Below are 12,502 nucleotides of genomic sequence, written 5' to 3' on the forward strand. Positions count from 1 at the left end.
GCTACACCCCTTTACCACTACATCCCTTAGTTTTATACTCTACATCCCTTCACAGTTTCATTCCTTTGTCACATCCTTTTAATCTCAAGGAGGATAAAAATAAAGGGTGACAAGGAGATAACGACACACTCCCTTGTTCTAGCCTCTATCAGGTTGAGATACCTTTTGTTTTTTCCACATATTCCATGTATATATAAAAGGGTTATGGTTCTCCCATCATTTAAAATTGTCGGTGTGGGTTTGAATGATCATCAATCAAATGTTGAATCAACGAAATTTACCCCTACATGGAAAAACAAAAGATGGGGAGATGGTGATTTATCAAAGAGGTTTAACAAAGTCTTAGTTTCTAATAAATAATGTTGGAGGCAATGAGAGTAATATCACAAGATAATCAAAGGGGTATCTCTAATCATTCTCCCATTTTCCTTCAAATAGAAAATGATGATCACAAACCTTCAAAACCTTTCAAATTTAATCATAATTGGTTGGAGGAAAAAAGAAATGGCTCGAAATAAGTAAGTATAAGGAATGACAAAGGAGAATCTACGATGTTCAAATTTATTGATAATCTTAAAAGGTTGAGAAATTAACAACAATGGAAAAGGGAAAAGCAAAATAGTGTTATCTGTATTTACAAGTGATGGAAAATCATATTGCATAGATATATGAGCGAAATTCCATGAGTATATTTGACAAAATGAGTTGTTATCATTGAAAAGGTTGGAGGAACATCACTGGATATTATTGAATTGGAAATGTGTAATATAGACTTAAGGGTACATTACTAAGGATAGAAAATTGAAACAAATATAAAGCATGAATACAATGTGAGACATTCAAAATGAAATTGAGGACAAAGTGGAGAGTTTTCAAGATATCTCAAAAGTGGGGCCAATGCATTTTCAATACCTTTAAGGAACATGCACTAGCCAATATTGCAAAGATACTAAAAAAACTCCTTATTGTTTTCAAGGTTTGTGGAAGGAAATCAAAAGGCATAAATGAGGGACCCTAGAACAAAGGAAAAATTAAAAGAGAATGTATTCTCTTTACAATTCCAAAAAAATTTGGTTTGATGGTCGGCCCATAAACTTTTATATGGGTTTTTATGAATTTTGTTGGGTCACTGAATTGTCGCCATTTTACCATCATTTTATAGTCATTCATTTAACCATTTGTGTAATTCCTTCACCCACTAATTACTCAATTTATATAATCCTCGAAGCGGTTAATTATCATGCATTTCTTTTATTTTTTTATGAATTAATTAGGATTATAGTTTGATTTTACTGATAGTCGTTTATCAGCTCTGTTCTTAAAGCTAGCTTTAATAGCCATCTCTGTGATCGAGATATAGCACAATTCTAGAAGAAAATTGGGCACATGGGTTTTGTTTCTAAGACCCCGAATATAGTTGTGTTGTTCAAATCTCACCCAGGTCGCACGTGTGAGCCTCCAGCATTTTATCAAAAAAAAATCCAAATTAATAGTGGTTTTCAGGTATTCAACTTCTGACGTGATTTTTGAGAAAATTAAGATGAATTTTAAAAATTTAAAACATGGGTTTTTGCGGAACAATCTCATTTAGGTGACTTGTGAGTGGATTTTCAAGAGTGCGCGGTTTGAGGTATTTTCTCGATTCTTTGAACCTTATTTTCCTAGACTTCATGAATAAATAGTTTGCCAACATGTCACCCAAAAATTACAAAGGAGGTTAGAATGAGCTATGTTTTAGTGAATTCATGGTAGGGAGATAAGATCTAATCAGATCTTGGCTTGTTTTTATCTAAGATCCACTAAAATCTATTTGATCTCATCAAGATCCACATTATTTTCAGTTTGTTACTCTGTCCCAAATTGGAGCATTAAAACTCGGAATTTGTTATTGCTTTAAAAATCTTATAAATACTATGATTTCTTTGAAAGGAATAAGTGGGCATGTATGAAAACCTTATGCTATTAATACATTTTTGATCAATCAAATTTCTCTCATGTATGAATGCGCTGTGTATGGTTTGATTTGAGTTCATAGTGACAGAGTTGAGTTTCCCCCAATGCATGTTTCCCAACCAATAAGGGCCCCCCGTGCCAAGACACATGCTACCTTTACTTGAATGGTTTAGTTTCCTTTCAATTTAATTGCTTTTTCTTTTGAATTGGTAACTTTGAAACATTAGCTGCCAAGATTACACCAAATACAATTATTTCATAATGCCACAATAGACCAATTACAACATGTCTCTAGAGAGAACCCACGCAAATGGAGAAATTAATTGTTTACCAAACCACTTGAGCTAAGATCACTTGACCTTTCAATTCAATATAATTCAATAGTTCATAGTTCAAAAGTTTTGATAATAGTTTAAGCCAATGCATAAGTTCTTATAACAATTTATGATTTCTTTAAAATACCACTGATCACATCGGTGTGCTTTCAATGTGATGGATTTACTTTCTCGCAGCGTTGAATTCAATTTGTCATTGTGATTCAATACAGTGGAGGCTAATCAAATAAACATTTTGAGTGAATAGAAATCATTGTTGTAGTTGAAAACTCGGCTCTACATTTACCATTTACATTAAGAAAGATTTTGTTGGAATTTTATCACAATTATCTACATGGTTATGATGATTTATGAGGTTTTAGAACTCGGACTATATTGATATATTGAGAGAGCTCATTTATTAAGTGTTGCCAATAGATTAAAGTTACTTCCAATGTCAATTTTTACTAGATTAGATTAAGAGCGAGATCCTAGCATGTATTGTGCATTACACTTCACGAGCTTACTAACCCATATTGATAAATTTAGTGTAACGAATTCTAGCACAATTGAATTGACTAACAACCTCATTGAGCATATTGGTTGTTACAAGTGAATCTAAGAGCTCTAGAAAAGTTAACTATGTATCCCTTTTCTGAGAAAATATATTCCAAACAAATATTTTAGGCCAATACTATTGTGCAACTCCATGTACAAACCATACCAAAAACAATTGTGAGTATAAATGTTTCTTATCAAAATCCATTTCTTCTAAGAAGTTGGCTCCCTGAATGGGGGAAAAATCATGATGTTTATGGGATGGCTCAAGAGGCTTTCCACTCTATCAAAAGAAATAAAATTCTAGCCTTCATAAGTGAGCTAAATCTTGTTGAGAAATCTAGGGCATAGCAATTATGTGATTTCTCTTCTATTAATAACTGCTTGTGAGTTCTTTTTACTTCTTTAGATTAGGATCTTCTTTTACTTAGGTTATTAGTGTTATTCTTCATCAAACAATTACCAAATCATAAACCATAAAGAGACAAGAGACAAAATATAGGCTTTCATCCAGGGCTAAAACCTCTCACTCTTTAAGAGGAAAACCCGAACAAATTCTTCTTCTTATAGAGACTTCAATTGACAAATACCAAGACCAAGACCCTTGAGCTACTTTCCACTCCAAGTCCAAACCACAAAGCTTCTTCTTCCTTCAACAAAAGTCAAATTTTGTCCTCCTTTAATGTCCCCTTCTAGATCTCGACTTCCTCTTCTCTGTTTCAGACTGCAACTTCTTCGCTTCCTTCAAAATCCTAACACGTGTTAATTTCCACCTTTGAGCCCTTGATTCCCTTCACTTTAAGTGGAGATTGCTTTCTTGACAACTCGACTTGATATCACCCTTGTTCTTTACCAAAATACTCTCCTTATAGTGACTATGATATTTTGCCCTTTCTTCCTGCAATAGACAGAAGATACCTCTTGCACATGTGGAGGTTTGCAGCCCTTAAAACGGACTCAAAAATTACCTTAATGACTTCTCTCTTCCTTTTCTTCACTTCACTGGTAGGGAGGCTTCTTCCTTTACCTTTTTCGCAGCTGTTGATTTCAGAATTGCTTCACTGAAATTGTTGCTCTAAAATAAGTTCAAGTTGCCTTATTTATAGTTGTTTCCCAACATAATGAGCTGACATGAATGCATGTGAACCGACATGTCCTTTGGAGAGTTTACATTATTCCCTTTTGAAGCCAACTTGAGGAGGAGATTTTGTTTGGTCTTGGAGGGCTATTTATACTTTTTTCCGGAGAAAGAAAATTCATAATTTCTATTAATAAGAAATTACATGTTGTTGATGCCCGAAGGCATATGCTGTATTGTGGCCCTCGACCACTGTCAAGTCTTGTTGCAGAAATTTAAAAAACCCGTGGGGTGTACAATATTAGGTGTTGAGACCTACATGAAAATATATAGCAGAAACACCTGTACATAAAGTGGTTCAGTTTACTAGCATGTACTGAGATATATACAATACATAATCAAAAAGTCTACATCCAAAATCTGATAATAGAGGCCTCTACCTCACTGAAATGCCCCATCTATATATGGCCTATGGAAATATCTATATGTCCCTGCTAGAGAAATTTCCTCGATCATCCACTCGCCTAGAGGACGATGCGTTGCTTCTTTCGAAAGCTGGTCAGCAGTTCCATTTCTTTCCCTGTAGATATGAGAAATAGATATCTGGTCAAAGAAAGTTTTGAAAAAGACAACTTCTTCCAAGATATGTTTCAATGTATATGCATGACAAACAGTCGTGTTGTTACACCAATCAATCACAATTTTTGAATCGCAAAAGATTTGCAGTTGTCGGCAGTTTTTCATGATGGTAAAGTATAAAAGGTGTCGCAGAGATATCAATTCTGCGTGATTGTTTGTTCCGGGACCAAGCTCCATGCTAATGATATAGTAATTCGAATCAGATAGATGCAAAAGGATGCCACCACCACAGCCTTGCTGTTGGGCAGCACCATCAAAGTAGGCCCACGGCATATCTTTATTTATCTGCTCCTGTCGGATGATTCTGGGCTGTTCATGATTGATCTCGTTCGGTAGTTCTGAGTACGCCACACAGATAATAGGGTGTAGGAGGTTCCAGTTGACAGTTTTGTTCTCGAATATGATGGAGTTTCTCTTGACCCATATGTGCCAAGAAACCAGGAGGGGGAGATTCCTTGGCTTTTCCGCTGCTACGGTGGTCCACCACTGATCCCACGCAGAGTTTATATCCACCCCCTGCCAGTTCACATTTATATTTAGAGATTGTATGACCTGAGACCAAATAGTCCTGGTGGTCGGACATGAGAGGAATAGATGTTGGGTCATTTCTTCATCTTGTAAGCACATCACACATCGGGATGGCCCCGAGAAAGCCCTTTTCTTAAGGTAAGAACCAGTGGGGACTTTATTCTCCAATATGTTCCACATCAGCAGTCTAGTTCTTGGAGGAGCATTCAGTTTCCATAGGGAGACCCACCAGCTCTTGAGGTTCTCAGGTTTTCTGTGTTCAATGATTTTATCATAGCCCATCTTCGGCGAATAATGCCCAGATTTTACGAGGGCCCAAATGATTTCGTCCTCATCTGCCCTTAATCTAATATGAGTCTCAATAAGGGCCTGTATATATCTCTTCCAATCATCATACCACTCAGCAAGTATATTCCAGTGTTGTTCATCTAACTAGGCCTGTGAAAAAATTGTGGTGTTCTACGGGTCGCCAATCTGTGAAAGAAATTTTATACCTCTATTATTGAAAAAGAGTACCAGACCGTCTGGTAGTCTGTGGGAGTTCCCGCATCCCGGCCATGGGTCTATACCAATTCGGACAGATGTGCCATTGCCAATTTTCCATAACAGGCTATCTTTTATGATGGGCATAGCATTTAGGATGGCCCTCCATATCCCAGAGATGCCATTTCTATTCCAATTCGGTCTTCGGATCCAGTCAGTGATGGTCAATGGCCAAATGTATTTGTGATGTATGACCTCCGCCCATAGACTGTTCTATTTCAATAAAAGCCATCCTTGTTTTGCAGCCAAAGCTTGTGCAAATGCCGGGAGAGTTTTTAGTCCCCACCCTCCCCACTTCTTAGGAGTAGAAATCTTGGTCCATTTTACCCATGCAAAAGTCTTTCCCTCCTTCTTGCCATTCCAGAGGAACCTACAGCAAATTTGTTGAATTCTGTGAAGTATACCCCTAGGTATCCAGGCAAGTGACATCCAGTATACCGGGGTGGCTTCAAGGACAGATTTAATGAGGGTGAGTCTGCCCACTTTTGAAAGGCACCTGTGATACCAGTAGCTGATTCTTTTTTCTATTTTTGTGATGAGCCAGGTCCAGTTTTCAATCTTGTATCCATCAGGTTTAAGCCTGAAGCCCAGGTATTTGATTCCCTCCAAAAAATCAGTTTCTTGGAAAGTAAATTTCTGCAAGGCAAGTTGTGATTCCCGTAGAGTACAAACCGATAGGGAGATAGTGGATTTTCCCCAGTTTATTTCCATTCCTGTAGCACTGCAGAATAGGAGTAGAATCTCATTGAGCGAGGTAGTGTCCCAGACACTCCCGTTTAAGAATATCAGGATTTCATAAAAAAAAAGTAGATGAGTTAGATAAAAATGCTCCATGAGTTTTAGGTCACTAATTCTCCCACTTCTTTTGGTGGATGCAGTAAGTCTGCTCAGGCCTTCCATGACAAGCAAGAAGAGGAGTGGGGATAGCAGGCAGCCCTGCCTGATCCCTCTGTCAATATTGAAAGAGGATGAGGCCGATCCATTGATAAGTATAGCAAAGGAAACAGATGAGATACAACCCATGATCCAGGATATAAGAACGGGGGGAAGCCCAGATGGGTAAGGATCATTTTCAGGTAAAGCCAATTTACTTTGTCAAAAGCCTTTGCTAAATCTATCTTGAGAGAGATGCCCTTAAGGTTGTTTTGCTTGATAGAGTGTAGGGCTTCCTGTGCAGTACCAATGGCCTCCTGAATGTGGCGGTGATGGAGGAACGCGAATTGCTCCTGAGAGATGTGGGTAGATAGGATGGGCTTGATCCGGTTAGCAATGATTTTGGAGATAATCTTGTATAGGCAGTTGCAAAGGGCAATTGGCCAGAAGTCATTGAAAGAGGATGGAGAGTCAGATTTGGGGATCAAGGCTATGTAGGTGAAGTTCATAGGGGGGTGAATATGCCCGGTGATTCTACTTTCTTCGATGACTGCCAGCAGATCCTCCCCCAGCAGCTCCAGGAAGGCTAGATAGAACTCTACAGGCCAACCGTCCGGACCCGGGCTCTTATCTTTCTTGAACCACTTTAGTGTTCCTTCCAGTTCCTCCATGGTGACCAGTTGGATCAGATTCTCGGTATCCTCCTGCTCAACAAATCATGGAAAGTGTCCTTCCAGGTTGATAATTTCGGGGAGATTTATGGCAGTCAGAGCAGTAAATTTCCTTTTAAAGTCTGTTATACCCAAATTGGCCAATTGTTGGTGCGTTTTTTCCCATCCTTTCGGTTCACTAGGTAGCTTCCAGATAGTGTTGGAGGCCTTTCTGCCATTTGCAAGATTGTGGAAGAACTTGGTATTGCTATCTCCCGCTTTCAGCCAAATGGCTCTGCTTTTTAACCTCCACTGTTCTTCTTTGTCTTGTAACAACTTGATTTTTTGCTTCTCCAGGTTGTTCATAAGTAACTTTGAATCCTCCGTTTGGAAGCCAGTACCCCTTTCATCCGTAAACTGTGCTATCTGTATCTCAATATCCGTGAGGATCTGATCATCTCTCAATTTCTTTCTCTTAGCCCAATCCTCAGTCTTATTCTTTAATGCTTTGAGTCTATCACAGAAATCAGCCGCCTTCCTCTGCTCCCTCATTAGGGGTTGTGATATCCAGAAGTCTGTGACCAGATTGATGTAGTCGGCATCATGCAAATGGCCAGAATAGAATTTGAAGGGGGAGCGTGGTTTCTTTGTTGATCCACTAACTTGTAGTAGGATAGGAAGATGATCGGATAAGCCGCCAGTGCCTACCCATTGTCTATACAGGGGTAGTTTATTTATGAGGTATTCATGTATAAGGAATCTGTCCAATCTCCGTCCCAAGGCAGCTGCCCCCGTTCTCCTGTTATGCCAAGTGGGGACCTTCTTGTTCATGGGGACATCAACAAGCTTATGTGTGTCCAGTAGCATACTCATCTGCTCGGAGATAGGGTCCAATTGTGCATGGTGTCCCCAGGATTCTCCTACCCCCAAGGAGAAATTTAAATCTCCACCAATAATGGTAGAATTTGTGACCAGATTATTTTCTAATAGATTGTGCCAGAAGGCCAGTCTATTCTGATTTGGGGCATAGATGTTGATAACTTTTAATGTTAGCCCTAGTTCTCCCATGAAGATGTCCATTCCAATAAAGCCCCATCCACCCCAGGATGAGATGATCTTGACAGTCCTGGGGTTTATACCAATAGCAAGTCCACCGGATTTTCCATTTGCATCCAATCCTTGAAAAGTCCAACCCGGCAGGATGGTTTGAAGTGTTCTCACAGTGTTGTCCGATGAGCAAAGAGTCTCCTGTAGAAAGAGGATGTCACATCTGTATTCCTGAGTCAGCCTTTTGAGAGCCAAACGCTTTTTGGGGTTGGCTAATCCCCTGCAATTGTAGGAGAGCCAAATCATGGGGAACCAAGGGCTAAGGGCTCAATTGCTCTAAGCACCCTCTCAATAGTGCATTGTCGTCCTTGTGCTACATCTGCCACAGCAGTCTGGATGGCCGATTTGATTTTGGATGGACTGCCCCTAGATGGTTTGAGTTTTGAAGCCCGTCCATGGGATAGTCCCAGACCCAAAAAATTTGGTCGGACACGAGGTCGAAGGTGGTATGGGTGTGATCTCGAACCAGTATGGGAGGTAGAAGGGTTAGGGCGAGAGGAAGCCATCCTGCAAGAGGAGGGAGTGGTGGAGATGGTGGGAGGGGGTGGGGCAATGGAGCAAGGAATAGAGGGGATAGAGCCCGGATCGGAGTATGGAGGATGCAGAGATAAGTGCAAAACAGAAAACATAACTTCTGAAAAAAGTGCAGAGGTTATGGGAAATGATTCATTACCCGGGGCAGATGATGCTTCCGCCGCGGTCTTGGAACGGGTACGAGATGGAGTTGGTGATGATGCAGCTTTCCTTCTACTGTTTATATTCGTTGTGGCTCCAGTATCCACCTCCGGTGGGATCTCGCCATGGTTCAAGTCATCTTCGCCTTGCTTTAAGTCACCTTTGTTCTGCTCTACTGATGGTTGTTGCTTTGTTCCTCTTGAATTCTCTGATGTCACTCTCGAGAGCAATGGACAATCCTTGTACAGATGGCCCACTTTGTGGCATCTCCTACAACAAAAAGGGACACCCTCATAGTCCAGCAACTGTTTGCGGGAGAAATGTCTGCGATGCAAGGTGATTTTTTCCTCCAGCCCCACCCTGGTGTCGAGATGTACTAATATCCTTGCCATGGTCATAATTCCCGTGTGCTCATAGGATTTTTCGTGTTCCAGATAGGTACCCAGTGCGTCTCCTATGCGTTTGAACACCTGGGGAGTCCAAAATTGCATGGGTAGTCCCGATAGTCTAACCCAAATAGGCCCTGCACCTAGCTGTTCCCGCTCCGGATCAAAGAGGGGATCCCATCGCTTCAGAAGAAGAGGAGCTAACTCGATATGCCAGAATTGGGATAAAATCCATTGAGTGTATTCTTCTCTATGGAAGTGCAGAGCGAACCAGCCTCTTGCTAAGACCTTTATGGCTGGCAGTTCTTTTAGTAAGGAGCCCCAAATCTCCTCTGTCCATTGCCTCAATATTTCCACTGTATAGGTCCAACCACGAACCCGGCCAACCAGTACTCTCCTCGCAGTATCAATCGCATCCTCCATTTGAACGTCCTCCCCGAAGGTCAAGTTAATATCTGAGTCTATGGCCCGAAGGCACCGACCTTTTTTCTGCTTATCTGAACACCTGCCAATAGGGAATTCCTTTAGGAGCTTGCGACATGGGTCTGAGGTGCTATGTTGGGCAGACCTGGCCGAACGAGCATGTAGAAGCGGAGAGCTGAAGTAGCCCGAACAGATAGGGGAATGTGGATTCAAACTGTAGGATCCCGAATGGAAGGTAGATAGAGCGGGTCGCTGAAGTTCAGGGGGCCCAACCGGTGCTATGGGAGTGGTGGAAGGGTTTAAGGGCTGGGAAGTAAGAGAGGGGGATATCAGGGGAGGCTGTGCGGGGTGAGGAAGGGGAGAGTCGAAGGATGGAGAGGTCTAAAGGCATGGACCCAGCAGATGAAGCGTTTCCGGCGAGAGCGGAGGGCACTCTAAAACTGGAAGGTCCGCTATGTTGACAACCGGATGCTGCTTTTTTCCAGTGCGCAGCGAGTGGAATGGCGGATGTACAGCAGCTGTCAGCTAGGAAAATCTTTACCCCAAGGATCCATAGCCGGTTGATTTTTATATTCCCAGATGTCTTGATGTGGCATGGGGTCCTCCTCGTAGTCCACAAGATCCTCCTCCACCATAGCAAACCGACAAAACCTGCTCTGACCACCGACCAGAGGGACCGACTGCAAGTGGATACCAGGAAATCAAGGCGAGAAATACGGCCGTTCAGTTTTCTGCGAGCCCTAAAAAACTGTTACCAGAGTTCCCAGAATGGGTCAATGCATATAATATGTAAGAACCCTCGATGGGCGCACGAGGGTCATCATATCCCAGGAAATAACATAACCAGATTAGGATCCATCCATGGTTCCTGTGATTCACCGGGTCGAAAACCTAGGGTTTGCCATTACCACCATGACCGTCGTTCTCCAGAGCTCTTGCTCCCTTGAGATGTATATGAGTATGGGGTCAATTATGCCTGAAACACATCACATAAAATTATTGTGTATAAATTTTTTGTCAGCACTAAGTGAAAATATATGAACTCATTTTTTATCAAGGGCTATTTATACTTATCTAATGACTCATACAAAATATAATATGCCCAATAAGGGTCTTTTATACATGACATTGACTTAGTTTGACTTTATGACCGATCCTAAGGACTCACAATGGGAGTCACACTAAAAATAAAATTCCTTGCTCATGAAACCCATGAGACAAGAATTACAATAATCAATCTATTTTTCTTATTTTCATCAATTACATAAAAATCATAATTACACATGTCATTATGAAGACCGAACCTAATTACTTTTCAACAGTCCCTCTTAACTAGGGAGGTATTCATAATGGTACTTGGCCATTCTCAATATGAAGAATTTCTCATAAGAAGAGTCGAATTGGTAACCCATCTGTATAGCAACATATCAACCAACATTGTCACATAGAAAGGCCTTGAATAACAACTCTATCTCTCGACAAGATCTGAGAAAAATGTTGGCGAGACCAATGATGTATAGACACCCTCATCATTGTCTCTCTCGCAACATACCCCACCCGGGTTCTCAAGGTGTGTTCCACAAGGACTATTCTTATCTTATATTCCCAGTCCTTAAAGAATATCGGTCCTCTATGACTACTCTTAGCTCAGATTCCATAACTCGTCCTCAAAGAGTATTAGATACTATATGTTTACCCAATCCTCCATTTTGTCTTCCCAAGTGAAGACAAGAATGATGTGTCTATCTCTCCCTCTTAATTAGGGAGGACATATCTATTCCAATAAAGGAATGTACTCATTCCTATAGAAGGAATGTACCTAAGCTCCCTCTTGGCTTAGTAATTTCCAAGTTTCTTCCAAGTAAGAAACTTGTTTCTAGGCTCCCACTTAATTAGGGACCTACAGCAACTCCTCAGGTGGAGATGATGGGATAACCATCTGCTTGAAGAAATCCTCTTCACGTTGTCATGAACTTATTTTCGTTATCTAAGATTCTTCATGTTTGGGACTTATACATAGGGCATCGAACATCCATCACTTTCATCCATGAGTCAGCCATGTCATCATCGGAAAGTGATTCAACAGTCCATATACGGCCTTTCTTCATGTCATGGTTTCTTTCTTCATGCCATGTTCTCTTAAGGATCTTTCATCCTACTACATGTGCATCGGTGGTGGAAGACATCCATAAGTCTTCCCTTGGCAACCCTACATAAACCCATCCAGATATTTGTTCAAAAATAAATGAATGAACATTAAAATCAACATTACCTTTGTGATGGTCTTTCATCATGACATCATCTAGTTTGCATCAGCATCCTGCATACATATCGACACATCTCCCAAAGATATATATTGTCAATGGTCTCTTTATTTTTCAGACTCCACCAGAGTCTTCATATCTTCCATGGAGATATCCTAATCAAATCTTCTTGGTATTTCGGATGTTGATTGCCTTTACCATGGTTTCATATTCTATGATCTCTTCCTTCCTTTGTTCACACATTACATTCCCGGGAGCTTCCAATTAGAGTTCCTCAATTGTAGTCAACCACCTCATACTTCATATGAGGACATATTATGTTGATTTTATCTTAGTGAATGTGCAACCCATGCATCCTACATCCTTTTCATCATGCTCTTAGGATAGAGCATTGGTTTATGATACCTACAACCATATGACATGACTTCCACAATATCAAATGTAAGCATACATACCTAATTTTCCCTTTGGGTCATCCAGACTTCTTGCAGCAGCTTCCTTGATTGAAAGA

General features: G+C 40.7%; 1 protein-coding gene across 1 annotated transcript; it reads right to left on the reverse strand.

Annotated features, from left to right (window-relative positions):
• Nucleotides 1–7,202: 7,202 nt before the first annotated feature.
• LOC149238535 (uncharacterized) lies at nucleotides 7,203–8,489 on the reverse strand. The gene has a single exon (XM_089369592.1). The coding sequence runs from the start codon at nucleotides 8,487–8,489 to the stop codon at nucleotides 7,203–7,205; it is 1,287 nt and encodes a 428-aa protein (XP_089225718.1).
• Nucleotides 8,490–12,502: the final 4,013 nt, after the last annotated feature.

The sequence above is a fragment of the Pinus tabuliformis genome, chromosome 8 (assembly GCF_031772625.1).
Source record: "Pinus tabuliformis cultivar Carrire ecotype Pingquan chromosome 8, CPIR1, whole genome shotgun sequence".
Taxonomy (NCBI): Eukaryota; Viridiplantae; Streptophyta; class Pinopsida; order Pinales; family Pinaceae; genus Pinus; species Pinus tabuliformis.

What these genes read in the sequence shown, in the direction of transcription:
- LOC149238535 (XM_089369592.1), bottom strand. Translation starts at nt 8,489, where the DNA reads ATGATTTGGCTCTCCTACAATTGCAGGGGATTAGCCAACCCCAAAAAG.